At 37.3% G+C, this 24,783-nt stretch overlaps 3 protein-coding genes across 5 annotated transcripts; 1 reads left to right on the top strand and 2 right to left on the bottom strand.

Annotated features, from left to right (window-relative positions):
* LOC111787998 (protein NLP5-like) lies at positions 1-4,148 on the top strand. 2 transcript variants are annotated; one of them, XM_023668127.1, is made up of 6 exons: positions 1-363; positions 605-645; positions 854-1,533; positions 2,237-2,284; positions 2,370-3,207; positions 3,401-4,148. In XM_023668127.1, coding segments are annotated over exons 1-6 (2,274 nt in total). In that variant the 5' UTR covers positions 1-361; the 3' UTR covers positions 4,066-4,148. The 2 variants fall into 2 exon arrangements, with proteins under 2 accessions (XP_023523895.1, XP_023523894.1); XM_023668126.1 differs by having other exon boundaries at positions 2-363; positions 605-1,533.
* On the bottom strand, positions 4,115-19,493 carry LOC111787997 (Niemann-Pick C1 protein-like). Its single transcript, XM_023668125.1, has 39 exons — positions 19,286-19,493; positions 18,507-18,580; positions 18,220-18,319; positions 17,986-18,093; positions 17,449-17,565; positions 16,573-16,723; positions 15,961-16,208; positions 15,681-15,869; positions 15,278-15,354; positions 15,080-15,197; positions 14,127-14,210; positions 13,870-13,965; positions 13,616-13,717; positions 13,149-13,217; positions 12,863-12,958; positions 12,668-12,775; positions 11,976-12,089; positions 11,682-11,765; positions 11,425-11,553; positions 10,586-10,784; positions 10,342-10,482; positions 10,198-10,241; positions 9,510-9,593; positions 9,351-9,419; positions 9,157-9,233; positions 8,052-8,121; positions 7,751-7,900; positions 7,368-7,433; positions 7,073-7,217; positions 6,888-6,952; positions 6,722-6,787; positions 6,411-6,504; positions 6,025-6,061; positions 5,873-5,930; positions 5,640-5,750; positions 5,083-5,150; positions 4,870-4,936; positions 4,718-4,786; positions 4,115-4,503 (listed from the first exon to the last, which is right to left on the bottom strand). Exons 1-39 carry the CDS (start codon positions 19,328-19,330, stop codon positions 4,408-4,410), a joined length of 3,885 nt encoding a protein of 1,294 aa, XP_023523893.1. The 5' UTR covers positions 19,331-19,493; the 3' UTR covers positions 4,115-4,407.
* Positions 19,494-21,577: 2,084 nt separating this feature from the next.
* LOC111789339 (probable serine/threonine-protein kinase PBL21) lies at positions 21,578-24,440 on the bottom strand. Of its 2 annotated transcripts, XM_023670071.1 has the most exons (7): positions 23,712-24,440; positions 23,626-23,628; positions 23,355-23,530; positions 23,046-23,235; positions 22,471-22,862; positions 21,996-22,321; positions 21,578-21,880 (listed from the first exon to the last, which is right to left on the bottom strand). In XM_023670071.1, the coding sequence occupies exons 1-6, from the start codon at positions 23,773-23,775 to the stop codon at positions 22,034-22,036; spliced, it is 1,113 nt and encodes a 370-aa protein (XP_023525839.1). In that variant the 5' UTR covers positions 23,776-24,440; the 3' UTR covers positions 21,578-21,880; positions 21,996-22,033. The 2 variants fall into 2 exon arrangements, with proteins under 2 accessions (XP_023525839.1, XP_023525840.1); XM_023670072.1 differs by lacking the exon at positions 23,626-23,628 and having other exon boundaries at positions 21,578-22,321; positions 23,712-24,431.
* Between the last annotated feature and the right edge of the window lie 343 nt (positions 24,441-24,783).

Raw genomic sequence — 24,783 nt, 5'->3', positions numbered from 1 at the left:
ACAAAGCGAGAGCGAGAGGTATCGTTTCCTTTTCCCTCTTATTTCTCTCTGAGTGTGCGAGTCGACTTTACAGCGAGAATTCCGAAGGCGGACGCAAAGGGGTGAGGGGAGTATGTGGGGTCGTGCTCGGAATCTCACTCAGCTATAAAGCAGTAGGAACTTGAAGGATTCAAGGAACGGGGCCTGCGAACGGTATCATTGGGAGAAGGACCTCCTCAGCGCCCGAAGCTTGTTGACGGGATCATTCCCTTCCCTTCCTCACCTGTTCCCTATTCTTCAGACAGTTCTTCTTCCTGCCCATTTCAGCAACACCACAGAAATAAGTATCCACTTGGGAATCTCTTGGAATCTTTCAAATTTTATGTGAGACTTCTATTCTTCTCTTTCCTTTTTCTTTGTTGGGTTAACGAGATTGCTTCAAGCAGTGTTGTGTTCGTTTGGTTGTCTTTAGCAAATATGATTCATGAGTGTATTTTAATCCTTTTCTTTTGTGCGTTTCTTTGTGTTTGTTGAAAGTCTTCTTGGGTGGCTAACCTGTTCTCTGAACCTGCCTTGTTTGACATAGAATGAGTTGGTTTAATATGTTTCTTATGATATTCAACAGGTTTGTTCTTCCTAAACATGGACTGGAATTTCTTCTTCTTGGTTTGTATCTGATATATATCTAATTCATTGCTACGACGTCTTATATTGCTGGAAGCTCCAGCTGATATTGCCATGGATTTTGACTACATGGATGGGCTGCTTTTAGATGATTGTTGGTTAGAAACTGCGGATGGTACTGTGTTTCTTCATCCTAACCTCTCAAGCTTTGGTGCTAACTTAGACCCTTTGATTGGATGGCCTGCTACAGAGATGAATGGTGTTTTCAACACCAACTTGATTACAAGGAGTGATCAAGAAGAACCGAGGAACATGTTGAGCAATGAGGCGTCTCCGGGGCGGGAAAGAGTAGATGTCGGGCAAGAGGGATGCTCCGATCAATCCGAAAACAACGCGCTTGAAGGTTCTGAATTGTGCAGAAGACTGGGGATGGGAGCTGGGGAGCATATGGGGTCTGCACCTTCTGTGATGGAGAGACTAATCATGGCGGTTGAGTATATAAAAGATATTGTGAGAGACAAAGATGTTCTTGTACAAGTTTGGGTGCCTGTAAGTAGAGGGGGAAGAAGTGTTCTCATCACAAATCAGCTGCCGTTCTCTCAGAATTCCAGCTGCACAAGGCTTGCAAAATACAGGGACGTCTCTGTGAACTATGAATTCACAGCTGATGAGGAATCCAAAAAGGCTCTGGGATTGCCGGGTCGAGTGTTCTTAAGAAAGGTTCCAGAGTGGACTCCTGATGTTCGATTCTTCAGAAGCGATGAGTACCCGAGAGTTGATCATGCTCACGAGCACGATGTTCGTGGAACTATAGCACTTCCTGTTTTTGAACAAGGCAGCAAAAGTTGTTTAGGGGTGATTGAAGTTGTCATGGTTACCCAACAGATCAAATATGGTTCAGAACATGAGATTCTTTGCAAAGCCCTTCAGGTCTGCTTTAACCTTTTATGCTTTAGCCTTTGATATTTAATGAGAGAAAAAGATGCTTTACTAATAGCCTATTGGTATAAGGACCTTAGTGAATTGGTTTCAATATATTCCTTAAATCAAAATTATTGTATCTGCTTACATGAATTTGGATTCCTTTGACACTAAAGATGAATTGGGGTTAGAGATAACAATTGGCTGAAGTTTGAGTCATAGTGTCATGAAGCCAAATGTTGTAGCCAAACTGTGGTCTAACATATTTATAGCCTCACTTTTGGTTCATGAATATGTAAGATCCCACCTCGATTGGAGAGAGGAACGAGGGACAGTGAGGACGCTAGCCCCCGAAGGAGGGTGGATTGTGAGATCCCACATCGATTGGAGAGGGAAACGAGTGCCAGCGAGGATGTTGAGTCCCAAAGGGAGGTAGATTGTGAGATCTCATATCGGTCGGAGAGGGAAATGAAACATTTTTTATTAAGGGTGTGAAAACCTCTCCCTAGTAGACACGTTTTAAAAATCTCGAGGAGAAGCCCGAAACGGAAAGCCCAAAGAAAACAATATTTGTTAGTGGTGGGCTTGGGCTGTTACAGAGTATGTATGTGTTTAAGGAGGGACGTTTTTATACTGCTTGTGGAAGCTTAACATGCTAACTTCGCACATCCTTTATTGATTGGAATCTGGAAATTTTGTATTTTGTCTGCAGGCAGTCAAGCTTAGGAGCTCTGATGTAATCAGCCCACCCAATCAAAAGGTAATTGAATGAGTAGCAGTTGACACAATTGGATTATGCAACTCTTTTCCTGCTGTTCATTTGAACGTCATACTGTATTTAACAGGTATTTAATAGGTTCAATGAAGCTGTATTATTAGAGATTCGAGACACTTTGAGAACTGCCTGCGAAACTCATGGTTTGCCCTTGGCACAAGCTTGGGCATCATGTATCCAACAAAGTAAAGAGGGTTGCAGGCACTCGGACGAGAACTACAGTTGTTGTGTTTCTACGGTAGACCGGGCTTGCTTCGTGGCTGATACTCGAATTCAGGATTTCCATGAGGCATGCTCCGAGCATCATTTGCTAAAAGGCGAAGGAATCGTTGGGATGGCGTTTAAATCTAATGAACCGTGTTTCTCAAGTGATATTGCATCCTTTCGTAACACAGAATATCCTCTGTCTCACCATGCCAAGTTGTTTGGATTACATGCTGCAGTTGCACTACGGCTTCGTTGCATTTTCATTAGTAAAATGGACTTCGTACTCGAGTTCTTCCTGCCTGTCCATTGTAGAGATCCTGAAGAGCAGAGAATCCTGCTCACTTCGTTGTCCACAGTTATACAATACTCTTGCAGGAACCTGCGTCTTGTAACAGATGAGGAGTGTAGGGAGGAAAATATGGAACAACCTCTTCCGACAAATTCATTGTTAGCTTCATCTGTTCAAAACATCCAACAATGTAGTGGCTCTGTCTCATTGTTGCAGGAGCTAAATTATGATCTGAATGGGGTTGTCGAGGACAGCGAAGAGTGCCCGACGGTCGGTAATGGTATCTTTGCAGATATAAGTATGGGAAGAACGGGTGAGAAAAGGCGAACCAAGGTCGAGAAAAGTATCACCTTAGAAGTTCTTCGGCAATACTTCGCGGGTAGCTTAAAAGATGCTGCAAAGAGCATTGGAGGTAGCATTAGTGCCATTTGTTTTCTGTGGTTAAGTTTCAGTGCAAATAACAGAATATCGTAGAGCTTGAAGTTAGCATCTTGATTGGTTGCATTTGGAAGTGTTGGTGTCAATATCTTTCCCTTGAACTTGTTATATTCTATTCTCTGTACCATCAAACTGTTCATCTTAAATCCATTTTCTTCCTGTTTCAGTTTGTCCAACCACATTGAAAAGGATATGTCGACAACATGGGATCAAACGTTGGCCTTCTCGAAAAATAAAGAAGGTTGGCCACTCGTTGCAGAAGCTCCAACTTGTAATCGACTCGGTGAACAGTGCGTCTGGTGCTTTTCAAACTAGCTCCCTGTATTCCAATTTACAGGAGTTGGCCTCTCCATACGTAAGAAAGATGGGCGATGGCCTGAAGACATCAAGCGACCTCGGAGATGCAGCATCAAAAACTGCACCCTCGTCGCTCAGCCAGAGCTCGAATTCAAGCCAATGTTTTTCTTTCTGCAGACATCCTGCCACTGGATGTGTAATGCAGACAGCAAAAGAAAGCGATCAAATGAGAGTGAAAGTAAGCTATGGAGAGGAGAGAATCCGGTTTCGAGTGCAGAAATGGTGGAGATACGAAGAGTTAGTGAAGGAAGTAGGAAGACGATTTAATATCAGAGACATAAGTAAATATGATCTCAAGTACTTAGATGATGAATGTGAATGGGTGTTGTTAACAAGTGATGCGTATCTTCAGGACTGCTTTCATATGTATAAATCGTCTCCACTCCAAACCATAAAGCTTCTGCTTCACCCATCTCCACGCCATATGAGAGAGGAGCCACAAACCCCACCCTTTCCTACATTTTATATGCTATGACGGCAGCGTCAGCATCTAATATCAACAATTATTATTTGCTTTTTCAAAATTCAATGGGAATCCTTAATTTGCTGCTTTGGATTTGCAACAATTTTCCAGCGAAAGCAATAGTCAATAACATTTATCAACTTAAATGTCATTTTCTGAACACAATGAAGCAAACGCCTAATACAAATTACAAAGAAAATAACACTACCACTACCTGCTGCTATGGAAATTTCGCTTTACAAGTAAGAAGCTGCTGTATATTCTCTTCCTTTTTATTGGCGTTTAAGCATGCATGCCAATGAATGCGTCAGACAAACCTGTAAAAGCCCACTTCATCCGTTGCAGCAAATCAAATTATAACTCTCTTGTCGGAGGCGAATTAGAGGGTTGGTTGTCTTGTTGCTCGACGAACACGCATCTTGATGGTGGACCAAAAATGCTCAACACTACCTGCAATCCATGATGGTTCAACAAATTCATGTCAAAATTGATTGGATGATTTGATTACGTTGCGAAGTACTGAGAGAAGCAAGAGCATCGGTCAGTTTTTACAAGGGCTGATTATAGTTTTTGCTCCTTTTAATGAGTGTGCTCCATTGTGAAAAAGACAAACTAAACTCACACCTAACAACCTCATGTACAGAAGAAGCACGTATGTACATACCGGCAAGAATACGAGGCCATGCAAAAATCCAAGAAGTACTAATGCCAAATACATTTTGAAATAATAAACCTGCAGAACATAGAATGAAGATATTAATAGACATCGCGTATGGATTACTTAAAATTCAAGCTTTAAGGGCGTGGAATTTATACCACAAAAACTTCCGATTTAGAAAAGCATAGAACAAGCACCCCAACTAGCTTTGTTAGTGTGATTCCACTGCAAGCACCAGTAGATATGTAAACAAAATAAACGCAAATTGGCTTTTATAAATTTGATAAAGAATGATGGTAACTACGCAAGGCCAGTTTTCCAAGATTTCAGATCTAAAGCACAGCTCCACTGTAAGATATGGAAAATGGTACCTAAGAACAGATGCTCCCATTGTACTGAGAGCCTCCTTCATGCGCTGGTCTTTATCTCCACTGCTTACCTGAGAAAAGAAACACAACCAATTACAACAGGAAGTTGAGAAATGTTCCAAGATTACGGGTTGTCCCTTGTGGCAATGGTAGGATAATTATAGCTCTAGTCACTGTTTTTTTAGGAACCGCGACCCTCCAAACTGATATGATATTGATATGATATTGATATGATATTGTCCATTTTGAGTATAAGCATAAACCCATGATCTTCCTCTTAATCAGCCAACGTGGGACTACTCCTCTCAATGATTCTCAACATGTTTTGGGTTTAGTAACCGATGTTATGCATTGATAGGTAGTCTAGTAATTAGAACGTCAATTCTGACTGATCATGCAAGAGAATAATCCAACTAGTTGATGCTCCTTGGTATGACATCTATCGCTCAATTATGGATTTTATTATGCAAAGGAAATTTCTATGAAAATAGTAACGATGGCCGACTTTAGGTAGAGTACATTATTGAAAAAAAGATCGTGTAGCAAAGAATGATACTGACCGAGAAAGCATGTGTAAAATGAACACAAAATTCAACAGCAATTCCCACTGACATGACAAGATTGACAACAGAGATTGCGTTTAATTGGATATTCAAAATGGCCATCACGCCCTGCAAAGTATTTTATTGTCAGCAAGGGGTATGATTCTCAATTTTATATTAAAATAATTAAACTAACTCCACTGCCATATTATCGTAAGCGCTCCAAAAATAATCAGGAATAAAGGAAATACCATGAGATCCACAACAATCATTGCCAGCACCAATAAAATGATAGCCGAGGTCCATAAGCTACAACAAAAAAATCAAGCACAAGGAAGCCTAGTTAGCACATTCGAAGAAAAGAATATCTGTCTGTTTCAATGACAGAAACCCCATCACTAACCTGCACGTGATGATCAGACACACAATAAACACCGCACCTGAAAACAGTAAAAGCGTACAAAATCAATGCTTTTCAGAACCACCATTATTAGGAATGAAAACTGTCCTTAAGAGGTCTTCAAATGAAATAAGAGGAAAAATTGAATAAGAAAAAAAGACCAACTTAATGAGGATATCTGGACAGAGAAGGCACACCACAAGAGGACTTATCCTCGATATATATATTAGGACATGATCTCTTCTAATTTTCTTTCCCATTAAAAAGGCAGAAGCACAAATCATTCGGTAGCATCATCGTGGTAGACAAAGTTGTAACATGAAGTGCATGGTAGCCTTTACACTATATAATATTAAACAATGCACGCGAAAATGTCCTTAATTACTGACCAATAGCGATGGCAAGGTTGATCAATGCTGTTCTCCATATATTCAAGTATTGCTCAAAAAACATGTAAAATATGGAATACGGAAAGACCTCAATCTGCAAATGAGAAAAATGGCCAGTTCAAGATCAAGCTGACGGAACAGAAACAAATAGTTTGAAAAAAAGAATTAATGGGAAAAAAAGTTTTCAAAAGCAATTCACCACTCTTGTATTCAATCAAATGGTGGAAACAAAATCCAGGTACGATCATTATTAGTTTAAACTAACATGATAAGAAAGAGAACCAACCAAAAATTATGATTGAAAATTTTACCTTCAAAGAATCTGAAACCCTTGAACTCAATTCTTGAGCAGCCCTCATCGAATTGATATAGTCAACCTGATAATTTTAGTAATTTATAAAATTAAAAAAGTTTTTGATTATATCCTTCAAATACACTATCCAAATTCCAATTATTAACTAGCCACCCACACCATACCTGCTTATTCAGGGGAGTATGATATGTTCTGAAAGAAGATGCTTGAATGACACCATTTTCATAGCCTGATAACGAAAAAAAAAAAAAAAAAAGTTTTAATTAATTTAAGGCTGCAAGAAATCTTTCACTCTCATTTAACATGTTATTATCAAATAATACAACAAAAGATATCCAATCCTGCAAACCTTTCAGTTCGATACTGCTAGTGTATGCCCCATGTCCTCCTTTAGCACAGTCTGCAGAAGGTAGAGCACTGAGGAACCACGGCAATTTCTCCTTAAATTGTACAGTAGATGGCCTACCACCATGCAGGTCTGAGTGAAGGAAGCACTGCACAATTCCTAAGCGTCAACTTTTACAAATTCTAAGATGAATAATAGAACCCATGACTCGGAAACTACTAATTTAGCAAAATACTAAAAAGCAACCAGGCAGCAGTTTTATTTGTTATCTGCCACCCAATTTATAGGGATATGTTACCGTTGTACAATCTTTGCATACTCCATTTAGACCACAAGAACCATCATTTGAAGCACAGCAAGGGGGCTGAAAAAGACTAAATTCAGTAAATTTAAGGAGAAAGTATACCGGGCGCAAAATACATTAACAATTCTCAAGCATTTCTAAAAAATAACTGACCAAGTGCAGTCAACGATTTATCTTAACATAAAACAGCAACATGGCAACAAGTAAAATGACATCAAAGGGTAAGCCATTGCATTAGAAGGAAGAGAAATAAAGAAAAAATCAAAGATTATAGAAGATCAAACTAGCTGTAGAAAGAACAATAGTCTTGTCTACGATAGCTGTATTACAAGCATGATGTTATTTCTCAAGAAACAATTTCAAAGGAACCACATGACCTGATCATCAGGGGGGCAATAGCTGTCGTTCTTGAACTTCCGACAACATCCAAATGCTTCTGGAGATACCCACACAAGATAATCATCAAGCCATGAAGCAGCTGGTTTAGCGATGTAACTTGACTCTGGTGTTAGTGAAGCTTTTGCAATCTACAGGAAAGGAAAAAGAAAAACAAAAAAAGCCCTGATTTGAAAAAATAACGTGAAAATAAGCCATGCTAGAGCAGCAAGAATGTTATTCTCCTGCGCATTTTGGAAAAGACGTACATTTCCTGTGAAAAGAAAATGGAGGATAGCATACCTCATTTAAAAGAGAGTCTGAGTCACATTGGCTGATGGAGCATAATTGGTTCGTTTGTCTTGATTCTGAGCTGAGCATTGTCACGGGAGGGGAAAAAACAAGGAATGAGTGATGCAAATGGAAAAGACTAAAGATGTCTGTCCTAGGAACCGGCAGCTCATTTTCTCCACAAACGAGAGATAGAGAGAGAAATGAAAGCAGTAACATCCTCGATATTCCCACTTCCGTATCACAAAGGTTTGCAAAAAATGCCAGTTACCATGGTGTAAAGAATCCATATAGAATTATACATTACAGTTTATAACAAAGTGGTAAAGAAGAACTCTATTATGAAAATAGGGAGACACGGTACTTATTAAAAGGTAAACCCATACTTCTGAGAGCACACCTTCCATAACTAATAAATTATAAAATAATTCCTATAAAGTTAATTTGCCTTTCATATAACAAAATAACATGAATATACTTTATTACAAATCACTTTAAAATATATTTGTCATAAAGTTGTGTGCCTGGTAAATTTTAAATTCCTGGGGCAAAATATAATTAGACAGCCAAGGACAGCAAATAAGGTAGAAATAATATGGCGTCTAAAAGTCCCATCGTAATAGACCCCATATTCTTTTCTAACCTTTTGCTAACTTCAGCGAATATTTTGTTAAGTTTTTTTCCTCTCGCTCCTAACTTTGGCTCCCTGCTTCCCCCTCTCACACTCTCGCTTCCTCCTCCTCTCTTCATCTTCTTAAGAGAACCCAAATGGATTTTTGTTTCAAATATGGATTAAAAACTGGGAGATAAATTGCCGACTGAAAATGAAAAAAGAAAAAAAAAAAAAAAAAAAAAAGAACAAAAAACTAAAAAGAAGGCAAGAGGAAGAGGGAGGGAGTAGAGTGAGGAGGAGGGCAGGAGAAAACAAAGTAAGAGAGAGGAGAGGGGAAAATGAGAGGGAGAAGGAATCGTGGTAGATAGAAAAAATAATGATAAAAATATGTTTGAAGAAGCTTAGATAACTGTATTTAGAAAACTAGAAATAGCATTTTGACCCAACTTTGTAGGTCAGTCTATCAAAATTTCCAGATGGAGTGTAATTCTTCTACAGGTATACCTGTAATTGTAGTTCTTTACAATGAAATATACCGGTGGGCCTATTCTGAGATGTTCTGAAATGTTATTGAAGTACCCCTGCAGATAAGGTAAGCAGCTTTAACATGCCGGGCAAAAAAATCATGAAATAAGTGGTTCTGGGGTGCAACTTTGGCATCCCTTGAAAATACATAAGCGATGAATAAAAATAAAAACCTGAAGATAAGAATCTTTGGGGAGGACAATCTTTTGTTCCAAACCAGGTTCAATTCTGGTGCATAGCGCCTGTGAAGTTTAAAATAATAGAAAATTAACATCCCATATAACAAGCATGGTCAGGAAAACTGATAACCTGACAAGAGATGGAGAACTCACAATGCTTGCGAATGTAAACCCAATAAAGATGGATATGACAACTATTTTGACTCCCCAGATGCTAAGTGCTGGTGCATGGATCTCCTGGATAGACAAAACATGGGCGTTAAATAGAAAACAAAAAGATAATGAAATATTACACAGGCATTGACATTAGGAAAAGATAAATGCTTCAGATAAATTGACAAGTTTACGAGGAAGACACCAATGAAAAGCTTGGACATTTACATCAGCTCTGATGCATTGTAACACAAGTAATGAACCATACAGCCCCTTATAGTATGTTTGGAGTATGATTGGAACGAATGAGTGTGGATATAGATGATTTAGTTTGCTAAAAATTAAATAACTCTCAAATTAATAACAAAATAAATGGAATTTCCTTACATTCAAAGCGGAAACTAAGTTGAAGAAAAGAGAGGAAAGGAATGGTAAAAAGACACTGAAATCCATACAAAATTGCAAATAAGATGGGACTTATCATTCATCCAAAAGTAGTAATGTTCTTGGTTTGGTTTGAGTCCGAAATAATAGCTAGACGCAACTGAAATCAGACTACAAAAATATATCATAAGAAAGCTACCTTCATGTATCGGGCTAACAAGTTAATACAATATAATATATTGGTGGATTGAGCTTTTCTTCCCCAAGAAACAAAGAAAAGGTAATATTACAATAAGAAAGCTACCTTCATGTATCGGGCTAACAAGCCAGGATTCCTCTGAGTGACGCCTAAATGATATTCAACAAGACAATGCATCACCGCAATAAAGAGCAATAAATTTGTACAAAGATATTATTATAAAAAGAATTAAAGTACCTAAGGTTCTACCTTTATCACTCCCAGCGTATCCTGATCTCTTAACACATGGAAAACAGTCAACTCTATTATCCTCAGTCCTTAAAAAATCAAATACTATGAGAGCAACAAAAGCTGTCACTTGTAGCAGGAAGTCCAGTAGAACAGCCAATGCTGTAAAAGAAAGTGAAAAAAGTGATCGGAAAACTACGCCTATCACAATTAAAACATATATCTTAAGCGTCCTTGAGAGATTTGCAATGCACAAATATCTAACCTGCAAACATGGAAAAGACACGGCATGCTGGCATAGGAATGAAACTTCCAACTGCAAATGCAAGAACCTCAGATAAACTTGCTAGTGTTATGGATGGTCCAACTTCTACAAGTGCATTGCTAATTCGTCCTTCTAAAGGCAATTCTACTGACTGCCGTTTAACAGCATGTACCAATATACACATATTATCAACCCCAACCTGATATTTGGATGATAAAATTTATTAGAAATGATACATAAAAAGGACTTCAAAAAAGAGTGTTTGACAACATATCCAAGAAGAATGCTGACCATCAAGATTTAAGAATATGTTAGGCTGCAGTGATATACAAGAAAGATATTAATTTTACATAAGGAAATGATAGTCTATCGTGTTTAACAAGACATTCATTCATTTAAAACAACATTGCGATAGAATGAATAGAAATTAGAATGTGCAGAGCAAGCACTGTACGACATTTTCTATTCCCAAAATTTTAATTCCTGAAATGCTTGCCAATAGCATGTGCGCAAGTTGACAAGCAATGTGATAATCTCATTCTTTAACCGAACCAACATCTTCTAAGGTTTGGAGTTTCGACAAAGTTGTAGGTTATGCAAATAAAAACCCACTCCCTTTATCAGTACTCAGAAAACAGAAGAACAATTATGAAGCAATGGAAGTATAATCCAAGCTCATGATAATGAAAGTTAAAAGTTAAAAAAGCAAGATTGAACTGGTATGATCATCCGTGCATGGAGTCCAACTATGGCATGTAAACCATCCAGCACAAGAATATCAATACCAAATCATAACCGGGAGTGCAACGTGGAAAAAAGCAGATGAAGATAGAACTTACTGCCAGAACAAGGAAAGGAATAACTTCCATAATGATCAGAGTAGATTTAACTCCAACGGCACTGAAGAAACCTACTGATCCAAGAACAGATAACATGACAAGTACAACCCCGGAGAGACCAAGTAATACCTGATCATAGAAAAGAATCACAAGCTATTAATGCATATAGTCCAATGGTTGGGATGAAACATCAGTAAATTAGAGAATAATCCATCTAAGTAGAGCTACTGAAAGTTATAAGAGAGCCCATTACGTACCTTTGATGAAACATAAAAAGTTTTTAGATGTGGTCTATCGCCCAAAGTAAGAGATATGTAAGCGAACATTACAAGATAGCTTATCTGCAGTTTAATTATAGGTAAACAGAGTGAATTGGCAATTAGAAGAAATGACACGATATGAAGCCACTCACACTATCAAAAAATAAAAAATAAAAAATAATACTTCAATGCAAATATCGGGAGAAAATATAGAATAAATCATATATAAGGACGAAGAAAATGATAATTTAACTGTATAACACACAAAATTCTCTCTAAGAAAGAACTAACCAATATTGTGATGACATCTGCAGTACTCTCTCTTTTTAATTCTTCTTCAATGGAGCTTTCCGAAGAAAAAGAAAGCGTCAAGTTTTTAGATTGCACCATTGTCAATAACTCATCCTATCACAAAAGTAGATTAATGTCGAGAAACTCCATTTACTCCAAGATGAAGGACGGACACCATTACATTAAAATTAAATTATAAACAAATGGAGAAAGAAACTAATATAGAATCCAAATAACTAGAGCCCGGAGTTATAAAGCATGATAGGATTAAGAAAAATGAGATATGTAAGAAAAGCATAGGAGTTGAAAGCGTATGTTTGGAATTATATGGGATCGGGATTCGTTAGGCTGAAAATATAAAAATGGTGTTTGGAGAAAAACTTGTAAGAATTGATTTGTGATCATTTTAATTACTATTACTTATGTCATAATTGTTGAAAAGATATAAAAGAAGGAAAAAATTTGTTTTAATCTATTACTTTATAATTATATTACTTATGTCATAAATAAAGATTGTTTTTGAAGTAAATCTACAATTAAATTTCAAAAGTAGCAATATTTCACTCATGAAGGTTTCAAAAGATGAAAAGAACACATTTTCACATATTTCACAGTGAAGGTAAAGTATAATAATAAGAATGCAATTTGAAGAAAGGAAAAGTCGTTGCGCAGAACCAGAATATGAGAGAAACCTTAGCCAATTGAATAAAAGCTTTCTCCCATGCCACAGCTCGACCAGATTCATTACTATCTTTATTAATAGCATTGTTCACTGGATATGTTATCAAGAACGCAGAAGCCTGTCTCAAAAAACTAACGGTAAGATAACTATGGAGATTTATTTGTTCAAATTAGATTACCAACTAACAAGCAGTATGATAGATTACTTCTGAATAATTGTTCCCAGTGTAGCCCCCTAATGCGGTGCTTGGATCAAGAGGAGCTTTAAATGCACTCCTGCAGCTGTCTGCAGAGGAATAATGCTGAAATAAAAAACACGAACAAACATATAAAATATTGTCAAATGCACCGATAGTAGAAGACAATACAAAAGATTTCTCTAATCGTTCTACTTTAAATAAGTCACAGGAGCTCTCATATGGCTCATGGATTTAAATTCTCTACCATCTAACGATCAAAACTGGATCAGAAAATGGGAAATGTATATAATACCTCAAAACAATATTCAAGATGTTGGACTCCTCCATAGTTATCAAAATTTTCTGGATTCATCTGGAAATACTGTCAAATAGAGTGGACACTGTTCAGTTCTATAAATATTAAACTATTGCTTTATAACCTAACACCATAAGATTGAAAACCATTTGGTTTTTAGATTTTTTGTTTTAAAAATTTGTGCTCGTTTTCTTACAATTTCTTTATCATGGTTTTCATTTTTCTTAAGAAAACATATCAATTCTTAGCTAAATTTTTTAAAGACTTTTCTTTTTGAAGTTTTCAAAACTCAGGCTTGCATTTTGAAAACATTTGTAAAAAATAGACGATAAGTAGAAAAAACTCATAGATAGAAGTAGTGTTTATAAATTTAATTTTCAAAAACAAGTATTTTTCAATTGAAATGTTTCCATCCATGTGTATTTATTTAATAAGATAACAAACTAGCAAACTAGAATCTCCACCTGCAGGACACTCTGAGTGGCACAATCTCGATCCAGTGGCTTCAAGCAAATGTCACTTAGAGATATACTTGAACCCGAGTATTTAGCACGAATACCATCTATCTGCAAAAACCAACAGGTGGAGTAGAAATTCTGAGAATGGCCCAACATACGTATATTACATTTAAATTATGGGAAGTAATATCCCAAGGGATACAGTCAAAACCCATAATATAGGAATCACTCCTGAAGTTTTATTCTAGCTACAAAAATACCTTCTTTTGTATGTCAAACAGTAACTTAACATTGTTATCATTCAAAATACTTGGCGGCTTTCCATGCACAATATCTGGAATTGTGGCTATTATAATCTACAGAAGAAATGTGGCATTAGAAGTTGTCTGAAATCAACAGCAAATGATAACTCTTCTCCAACACATCTTCACAATAGGTACGATACTCCAAAATCATTTTTGAGAGTAGTAACTAACACATTTTTACTACTTTGCTGAATTATTAAACAAGTCTCTACCTGTTCAATCCTATAAAAAGGGGCTAGATGAGTATCAAAAAATTCCTTCTCTTGGGATGCTTTGCTTCCTGGTCCTACCCATAGCTGAAACAAAATAAAGAAATCATCAAGAGCCCAGCAGCTGATATCTGGCTAGAAGTATAAAATAATTAATACAAGAAAGGATTTGAGGATGGTTATAATTCAAAAGGCTTGATGTAAACTATTCTAAATGCACACAACTTGATGTCAAACATGATAGCATGTTTTACTATAAAAGGCAACTAAAACTTTCTTCATTGAATTATATAATAAAAAAAAATTGTCAGTTCACTAAAGGTTACCAAGACTTTGGCTTGAATCAGGATCTTTATAAGCCATGAATAGAAAAGAGATACCCAGTGTTAGCACTCGTCCATAACAAGGAAGACTAGCAAAAATCAAATAAATAGTAGTAAATACACGAAGATATTCTGCCACTAAACTATCTCCATATCACAAGTGACCCGACTGTTGCCTCATGCAGCTCAGAAACACAGGACACCTTATCTGTAACTTGACTCACTGTTTCACACCATTTTAAATACAAACAAGTAAATTATTGTGTTCCACATGTTTGCCTCTTTCAATGACAAAAACTGTCATTTGCTTTCCAGTCACATTCACCTATCAATAAATAAATAAAAATATATACATTGCATGCAGGCACATTTGTATGTATGCAAAGAAAAGAAACAAATGGATGGCCATAAAAGGAAAGAGGAATTATGGAAACATAGTCATTCAGCTGAATACACACGCATGTGAATAAATGAATATGCGCAGCAAAAAAAGAAAAGAAAAGAAACGAAAAGAACTTATGAGCAGCAATAAAAGAAAAGGAAGGATGATAAGAAAAAGTAGCACTTCAATTGATTGAAACAAAACTTTTCTTGTCATTCTTATGAAGCTGGTATCAACCATATTATTTATACCTTCTCGGGCCTTGTCTCCACCTTGAAACGAATAAGACCTAAACAAAGAAGAAGAACAATGACTACTGATGAAATCAACACCAATGTAGGATTTCTGGCCACCCATTTCCCATATTTCCTGAGAAGGAACATGAACGAAAATAAACATAAATGTTTTCTACAGATGAACTAGGAAAGCAACATTGACGTTAGGGTTACCTGAAAAAGTTGGACATGTATCCCTGGACGACTGAAAGCTGAATCCTACTTTTGGTTTGAGGAGCATCTTCAAGCGTCTGAAGTATATGAACAATGAGCAGAGAAACAAACAAGAAAAAACAAAGTCAATTGCAAAATTAGTGTTAACGTATAATTGAAAGAGATGGTAGAAATCAAGGCCCAGAATGACTGGCAGCAGCTAGAAGCTTGCATGACATACAGTTATTTAAAAAAATGGCAGTAACTATAAAGTATTGGCAAAGAACTTGCTTATAGTAGGCAAATGAATCACCATACTGCCAACATGAAGAGCAGGAGGGTTAATGCAAAACTAATCTAAGATGGTTCATTAAGTTAACTGATGATGTCGTTATAGAAATATCTAATTTGAACAAGTACGAACCGGCATTGGCAAACTTTCATCCTTTTGCCTAGTAGAAGAATCAAGATTACTCCCATCCATGATATTTGGCATCATTTTAGTTCCAGAAGAATGCCTCTTTTGAGATTTGCGATAAAACAAACTCCATCCAAGAAAAGCAGAGACAATTATAATGAACAGGATACACAGAGTGAAGTCAACACATTTGACCTATAGTAGTCACAAAAATAAGTCTTTAAATACAATATGCAAATCAGCACACATAAGAAAAAGATTTCCAATTTATGAGATATTTTCTCACCTTAAGAGACCCAATTTTCACCGAACAAGCATTTTTCCTAAGGGAAACAGGGGTCGCAGCACTACTGCAGACTGGTGCTGAAGGGCAGTCACCACAGGAACATCCGAGTGAAGTATCTCCACAAGAATAAGCAGATACATTCATATGCTTCATTCCAGATGACGTAGCCACGATAGATGGAAATCCAATGGCATATGGTGAACCAGGCATGCCGGGGCTAGCTTGTTTACCAATAAAAGCAAACCACTCTGCTCACAATTATACATATGTTCAAATTCTAGAAGGAAGAGAGAACACGATAAAAGTAGCCTTTATATGCAAGAGATGACTTGTTCACAATCAAGAAATGAAAAGAACATAGAGGTCAAGGTAAGGAAAATAATCCCCTCCACATAAAATTTCATTTTATTCACACTTGGAATAACCTCTACTTCTTCTTCCCTGTCAATAAATTTCTTCAACTCCCACAGTACACGGAAAACTATTACAAAAATACTTCCAAATTTGGGTACATAAAAATTTTTAAGTAATCTCCACAGTATCAGCTTGTTCTTTAACCAAATAGGGTATGAGTGTGCACATATATGCATGAGAGAAAGAGAGGCTGCTGACCTTTAAAATTTTTAGCACCGGCACCAATAAATTGCATGGCTAGAGTGTTCATCGTACCAAACTTTACATCTTTGCAGGACTCAAATAGCCCTTCACCAAAAGCATCAGCTACATAATAATCAATGCCATCAACTGCAAAGCTGTTATTAACCTAAAGCCAGAGACAAGTCATCCAAAATTTAATGTGGTCTTCTAACAGCTCAGTAAATGCAGAGGTCTAACATTCAGCTAAACTAAGGGGAGAAAATCACAAAGCGGTCAGCGTTGGGAAAGAGCATACAGACGAAATGCATGGATTCTAAGCAAATGCAACAAATACGCAGTCATTCCAGATAGGAGTTTTATTTGAGATGTAATTGTGCAGTAAAAATTGGAATTACTCACATACGAGCTCTAGTCTCCAGTAAGAATAAATCAGCTTATAATTTATTGACAAGAACTGCTAGGAAGAAAGATTAAAAATAAATAGAAAAAACTGGAATTTCATTTCATACAAGCTCAAATCTCTAGTAAGAAAGATCACCCAAGAATTTGCTGAAAACTAGACTGGAATGTTGAATAAGCAATTCTATAATTTGAAAAAGAAAAATGTCATTAATCGTTGTTTAGATTAGAAAGAAGTGAACTACACTATAACCTTGCTCTTACATATCCTCATCTTTTCCAAATATCTACGTGCAGTTAATTGGTAAGTGGGTGCGTTTATGACCTCTTACTAGTCTTATGAATAGAAGAGAGACTCAATGGGTAAAGCAACTAGTATCTGCCTCCCTAGCAGGTTCACCTTTGCTTATAAGTTAAGGGAAACAAAGAGCACAAACGTGTGAGAAACAAATACTTCTTAGCAAATTGTATAACTATGGAAGTGTTTCTAACCTTTAAAACAGCAGTAACATTGATAAATAAGCTCTGATTTGGAGAACAGGTAAGCTCACAGAACAGGTTCAAAAAGTTTCTTAAGCATGCCGGACAACCTACAAGAAATGGAATAGCCTGCATAAAATACACAAGTCATATTGTGGGCCAAAAATTTGACGTAATTTCATCAGAAGATAACACAAGATAGCAGAAATGTCAAAGGGACTGTAACATTACAAAATGTAACCCATTTAATATTCAGCTTACAAACAAATAATAGGCATAAATCAAAAGTAAGGTTGATTCTCCCGCGCAGGCGAATCAATGCAATACCCAGAAAAGGGTTGTAAAGTGCGTATTTGCAATTCAAGAATACAGGGGTATGCATTCATATATTTTACGTGCATTTTAATGAAGAAGCAACATATGTTGTTTTGAGAAGAAAAATGATAATCAAAATGCTCATGATGCATAGTCCAACCTGCCATCAGTGAGCAATGAGCAATTCTGAGATTATGAACGCTATTACTAGTACGAGCCAGTTTGATATCTTACTTGCATAAGTTGGGATCGTAGGGTGTCAAATTGTTCTTCTGTGCAACAAACATTGCCAGTAATAGTTGGACATAGACTTTGGATCCTAGATGAAAGAAGATTATCTGGCTGGGAACACAATAATTTGTGATCATAAAGAAAAACCCAGGAAGCAAAACAAACATTAATATTTTGATGGAAACACCACCATTACTAAAATATGGATAGTACGACAACGGGAAATTTAAAGTGTACCTTCACAGATGGGGTACCAGTAGGACAGTTCAGCAGTTTACCATCCGGTCGTTTTCCACAAATATCATACATTGCGCAGTATCCTTCCGAATGTTTTTCCCTTTAAAAGGAGGAAAAATTTAGCCTTATCTAGAAATTACCGCGTAAAACGAACGAAATAATGCGCAGATACTCTTGAAATATATATAATAAAAAAAACTAATGAACAGATTCGAGCTACAGTATCCGCAGCAAAAAGAAAATATTCTAATGAAACGAAGAATAGCCAACCTAAATGAACTACATACCCGGATGTGCCATTCGTAGATAACAGCAACCGAACATTAGACCTCTCGGCATACGCTAGGACAAAATATATAGCCTGCACATTTCTCGACTTTTAGTAAGAAATCAAGGTCAGCGTTCGTTTCTATGAATTTCGTAATGAAGTGAAATTCTTAAAAAGATCTCAAATAGGGTAGACTCTAGACAACTTTCAATCTGATTTCATTGCAATCCACAAATGATTGAAGATTACCGTTATCCCGAGTTCATACAGAGAAGAGATTCAAGAACCAAAGACTCCAATTATGGGAATTAATTCAAAAACCACTTAACATGCTCACTAAACATTCGTTTAAACGATTTCGGATACGTGTGAAGCAACCTCACAACCCTGTAAAACAGAGGCAGACGTTTTTTCCTGTTCACTGGAAGTATCCGAAATGACGGCACAGCACAAGCCGCCATCGGTATACAATTCATTTCCAACCTCGTCGAAGTTCCTCGTATTACTTTTCCGAATAAGGAAGGCTAAAAGAAGACTGAAAAAACGCAGAGATAAACGGGCGACAGAAACAGAAATACACAGCAAACTTCTAGACAACTCATAATTTCCATTCGCAACATTTCTTCAGCAACGAATCACTGAAACACAGCATGATGGAGACAAAACTACAGAGAAGAAGTCTCCAAATCCTAGCGTCCAGAGAACGTCGGCGAAAGCAGCTAACAGAGAACATAAAAAAAACGGAAGAAGACAGAAGATATTCAATAACAAAATACGATTTAGCTAGAGAATTATTGCCTGTAGGAGATAAATTGAGAGGATAAACCCTAGACGAAGCCTCATTGTGGAGTAGATCAGTAGAAGATGAGTCCTGTGCGATGAAGAGCAAAGCCGCACCGAAGGGAAAACGTATTTATAGTTACTGAGGTGTGAGAAAGAAAATGTCTACTGTTGGCGCGGGCAGCAGTTTCGCGGTTTTCAAGAGGGGCAAATAAAATCGGCGTAGGAATTGAAAATGCTTTTGGTTTGATTGGCGAGCAGGCCCCTGTGATACTGATTTGTATGCTCTATCATTTGGAGCCAGTACGAGGGTGTTTCTGTAAATGCGATTTGTTTATTAAACGGTCACATTTACCTCACAAAACGACAGAACCCGAACCCGAACCCGAACCCGAACCCTGCCGGTGGTATTCTTTTAACCATATTTTTTATTTTGAGGATTACCTTACCGTGAGGGTGAGTATATTATAAGAACCACAATAAATAATATGTATATTATTTTCTCTTTTAAAAAAAAAACATTAATTTCTGATTTAGAGATGTATTATTATTTTATATTTTATTAATTTATTTTGGTGTGGAATGGAATAAAGAACTTACTATAACATTAGTACTTACCTAATTAGATGGCAGTTTTTAAAATTTCCCACCCTAAACCTATATGACGTGGACCTTCCAAATTTACCATCGTAATTAATGTTAGACTTGTTTTTTCTTCAATTTCAACTAACTAATAAAGGGACTAAAAAAATTAATCATTTTTTATAATTATTAATTTTTATCTTCAAATTTTAATTTCATCCAATAAAACTCTATAAAACTCAGTCGATTATTGTAATATTAATTAGTAGTTGGTGGAATTTTGTAATCATTAATTAAAGAATTCCCTCTAAGTCAAACTTTAATAAGACATTTTTTTTTTATTGAGGAACAAATCATAAGTAAATATATGGTAGTATTATCTGTAATTTTATAATATGTTTTCTACGAAAAGTAGTGTTCAACAAAGCATACATTTTATATTAGATGAAGATTATTTATCTGTGAATTGTGAATTAAGTTAAAAGGGAATCACATCAAACAGCACACGGATATCATAAGTGTGCATGCCCTCATTAATGGGTCTAGTCAAGCCTTAACCTCTTGTCCAATATGACCATACCAAGGGGGAGGAGGTGAATTAAGCTTTTCAGTAAATCCTTTCTCTTCTATTTTTGACTTCTCAGTTGAATGAATAAGGGTAAAAACAAAAAAGAAGGTAAATTTACTAATATTAAAAGTAGCCACATTTGGAAGTGTGGAAGAGGCGAGCTGATTGTTTGAACCTTTTCCTCAAATTATTCGAAAAAGCATAAAAAAGCTATAATTTTGTTGAGTACCCAAAAAGCTATAATTCTGAATCATATCAAATAAACCCAACTATTTTTCTATTCACTTAAAAGCAGTGTGAAGAAGGAAAAAGAAAAAAGAAAAATTGATGAAATGATTTTGAGTTAATTGGTATGAGAATATTTGGGTGGTTGGGGTTAGTGGGAAAATACGAGAAAGTGTGGGGCTTGATATGCAAATTCCAAAACCCAACCACCGCAATAAAATTTTAAAAAATTATATGCCATATTAGCATCCTTCTAGAAATTATACAATATTCTCTATATTTTTTTTTAGGTTTAAAAACAAAATTGAATAGCAAAGGGGAGAGTAATTGAGAAGAGGAGGGGTGGTGGGAGTAATGATGAAAGCAAGTGATGAACTCAAAAAGTGGGCGGAAACAGTGTTTTAATTTGGAGAAGGCATTACCAAATTGGCACACACGACAGGCAACATTGCAGAGCGAAAAGAAAAGAGGGAAAGGTGTTTGTGGGGTTTGGGGAGCTTTCAGAAACAGAGGGTGTGGTTGAGGCATTTATGGTCATCATTGCTACTCATTTGACGCCATCATCGCCACGCCTCTATCATGCACAACGCGCACAATTGCTTCTCAAACTCGAATTGCCAAATCCCACATGCCCCATGTTGAACCACGCACGTGTACAAATTGGTAACAATAACATTAATGGATGTGTGACGCCGAATAAAACAGAACCCTCCATTAAAGCTACAGCCTGGCAATTCGTTGCAACCCAAACCAATTACCAACGCAAATCATAAAGAACATTCAGACAATTTACGAGCATCATCGGAGCCGTAGGTTTGGGATTTGGGACATTTGTTTTAGACCTCGTAACCGTCAAAGCCGCATGTCTACTTAAATGGGCCAATTGGCGGCCCCAATTCAATTAAATAAAATATAAATTTTATGGGTTAGTTAGATTTATCTCAACCATATGGGCTGGGCTTTACTATTATTAAGCCCATAATCATTGGATCCATATTACTAAATACATTTGTTCCCATTAGTCTACGGAAATTCTTCAATGCTTTTACAGATTTTCACAATTAAAAAAAAAAAAAAAAAAATTGACCGTTAATCGATCAAAGAATCTGATCTAATCTGATTTGAATGATATAAATTGTGGAGCCCAATGAGAAATTCGATGAAGATGAAAAGGATGAAGCAAAAATCCATATTAAACAGGAGATTGGAGTTGAACTAGCCAGCAACTGCAAATTCATCTGCAACCAAGTACACCAAAGGCAACAACTCAAACCACATTCCGATTCAACTCACGAAACGATATTTCGTGAGCGATATTCCGATCGATGAGAAATAAGCTGAGACAATTGATACCTTATAGAGCTATACCAGGACTTCTACAGCAGCCAGCCTTACTTGGATGTAGAGCTTTTTCCATGACTCCTGTCTTGTTGAGGAGATAGTTTGGAGGGATTAGGCGCCGCCCCGTCTCTCGGTTGTTCTGATGCGTAACTCTGAGAAGCTAAGTATTCAAGAGCCACGACGATATCACTGATAATTGGTCTGAATGTTGGCTGCTCCTGGAGACACATTGCAGCAATTGCGATCGCGTGGTGTAGACAACGAACAGGGTAGCATCCTTCTAGTAGTGGGTCGACTAATTGAACAAACTTCCTCCGGTCTTTAATAAACGGGCGAGACTGCAAGGAGGGACGGGGGACGAACCAGTTCAATTAATATGTCATCCAAGCCAACAACCAGTTCAATTTTGTTTACACATGGCATCAAAAGCTGATAACGACCGAGCTAAAGGCGGTAGACGTTTACGAAGGAGAATACGAGAACTTACCCAAGCAACCAGGTTTTGCTCTCCAGGTTTCTTGGTGGTGTCTATTGCTTTCCTACCTGTAATTATCTCCAAGAGAACCACACCAAAGCAATAGATATCAGATTTCAGAGTAAGTTTGCCGCTCATGGCATACTCCGGAGCACAATAACCATATGTTCCCATCACTCTGGTAGAAACATGGGTGTTGTCACCGACCGGTCCTAACTTTGCCAGTCCGAAATCCGAGAGCTTTGGATTGAACTCGTCATCCAGTAAGATATTTGCAGATTTCAAGTCACGGTAGATAACCGGTGGATTGGCTGTGCAGTGAAGATACTCAAGGCCCCGGGCTGCACCAAGAGCAATTTTGATTCGAGTGTTCCAACTCAATGGCGGTCGTTCGGGGGACAAACCTGAAATCAAAATACAGAAGCCTATAACTCGACCAGAATTACAAACGAAATACACTGAAATTATCTCCAAGTTATTCACCACTCCCTTGAATCCCTCAGGCTCAAGAACAGGATAAGTTTCAAGAAATCCTAATATCTTTTGGTTCGAGCAAAAGAACGGAGTAAAGATTTATTGACATTTACCGAAAAGATGGTTTTCCAAGCTTCCCATCGACATGTACTCGTATACCAACAGCCTTTGGTCTCCATCGGTACAGTAACCGATCAATGTAACAAGATTACAGTGATGCAATAGGCTTAACATGAGAACTTCGACGATAAATTCCTGAAATCCTTGAAGACCGTCGTGATTGAGTTGCTTAATAGCAACAACCTGCTCAAGAAAGCAAATGATACATTGCATAAACATGAAGCTCAACATCACAGGAAAAACAAGACCACATTATGTTTTTTAGCCGATCTAGCAGACAAAAAGGAAGCAGCAAGAACAACCTGGCCCGACTCTAATCGGCCTTTGTAAACTCTTCCAAACCCGCCTTCACCAATCAAGTTCACTTCCTTGAAACCTCTCGTCGCCGTTGCCAATTCGCGAAACGGGAAGCTTCGAGCAGCCCCACATTTCCGGTTGTTTCCACTTCTGGGTTGTGATTCCTTCCCTTTTCCAGTTTCTGCACACGAATTCAAATTCAAATTCAAATTCAAAGCTTTTTACAAATCCGTTTCCTTTAGCAGAAGGAAACAAGAGGCAGCATCGGCCAATTACCATCTGCGAAAAGTTGAAGTTTACAAATCATAAAACATCTAAGATTCAGTGAATTTGACCTCGAAATTGAGCTCAAAAGTTCTTACCATTGTCAATTTCGACCTTGCTGGCGTCATTACAACGAGTACGAATGCAAGAAAAGCAGCTCATACCTCCAAAAGCAGTGCAATTCAAATTATAACTCACAGACAAAAATCACCAATTCGACCCATATACACATTTCAAATGAACTTCACTCTAAAGCTTGGTCCCATGAGCCTCCCCTCCGAATCCGGAAGATTCAAAGGCAAGCCTTAGGGTTAAGCACGAGAAGAATCGGTAGAGAGAGAGAGAGAGAGAGAGAGAGAGAGAGAGATAAGAAGAAATGAAGTATTTTACAAAAAGAACAAAATAAATAATGTAGGCTACATACACTCGGAACCCAACAAAAACAAAAAAGGGTAAAAAAATAGGGAAATTCTATCAGAAGAAGCGCCACTGGCGAACATGATCTTTGAAGAAGAGATAGATCTGAAGGGCAAAAATGAGAAAACAGAGCTAAACATAGAATGGGAGGACCACCGCCGGCGATCGGGTTCGGCTTCCGGCGAACTGGGAGAAGAGGAAGGATGACAGGGAGATTTGGGTTCAAATTTCGGAGCTTGTTCCTAGAAAAGGAAATTGAAGTAGAAAAAAAAAGAAAGGGGAGAAAGAGAGCATTTTTTTGTTAGGGTTTGAATCTGGGGGAAAGTGGGCCTTAATTTTCTTTGCATTTATTTTTGTGGCCAACCGTCACCGGTCGCTCTCTCCCCTCTGAATTTCTTCTTTCCCACTGCCCGCATTTAAACGTTCCGCCCGCCCGGTCGTCGACCTTCCGCCACTACCCTTCATCATCACTGTTATTTACGAAACTAACACTGTCCGACCGGTTCAGATCCGGTTTGGATTGTGGGATGACGTATTGACTTTGAGACAAATTTCAGGTCAACGCCCATTTCCTCCTTTGACGGACATCAAATCTTACCCAACACAGAGCTCTACAAATTGGGGAGCTCATCTCAGCACATGCAATGTTGCTTACAAATTCAAAATATCTATAAATTACTCAATTAATTCTTTTCTTAAATAACAACAATAATAAAAAAGAATCAATGGGAAAATGGCACATAAAGCTTGATG

Source organism: Cucurbita pepo, chromosome LG02, assembly GCF_002806865.2.
Source record: "Cucurbita pepo subsp. pepo cultivar mu-cu-16 chromosome LG02, ASM280686v2, whole genome shotgun sequence".
NCBI classification, from domain to species: domain Eukaryota; kingdom Viridiplantae; phylum Streptophyta; class Magnoliopsida; order Cucurbitales; family Cucurbitaceae; genus Cucurbita; species Cucurbita pepo.
The sequence above is the reverse complement of the archived record's forward strand: the minus strand, read 5'-3'. Positions and strand labels throughout refer to the sequence as shown.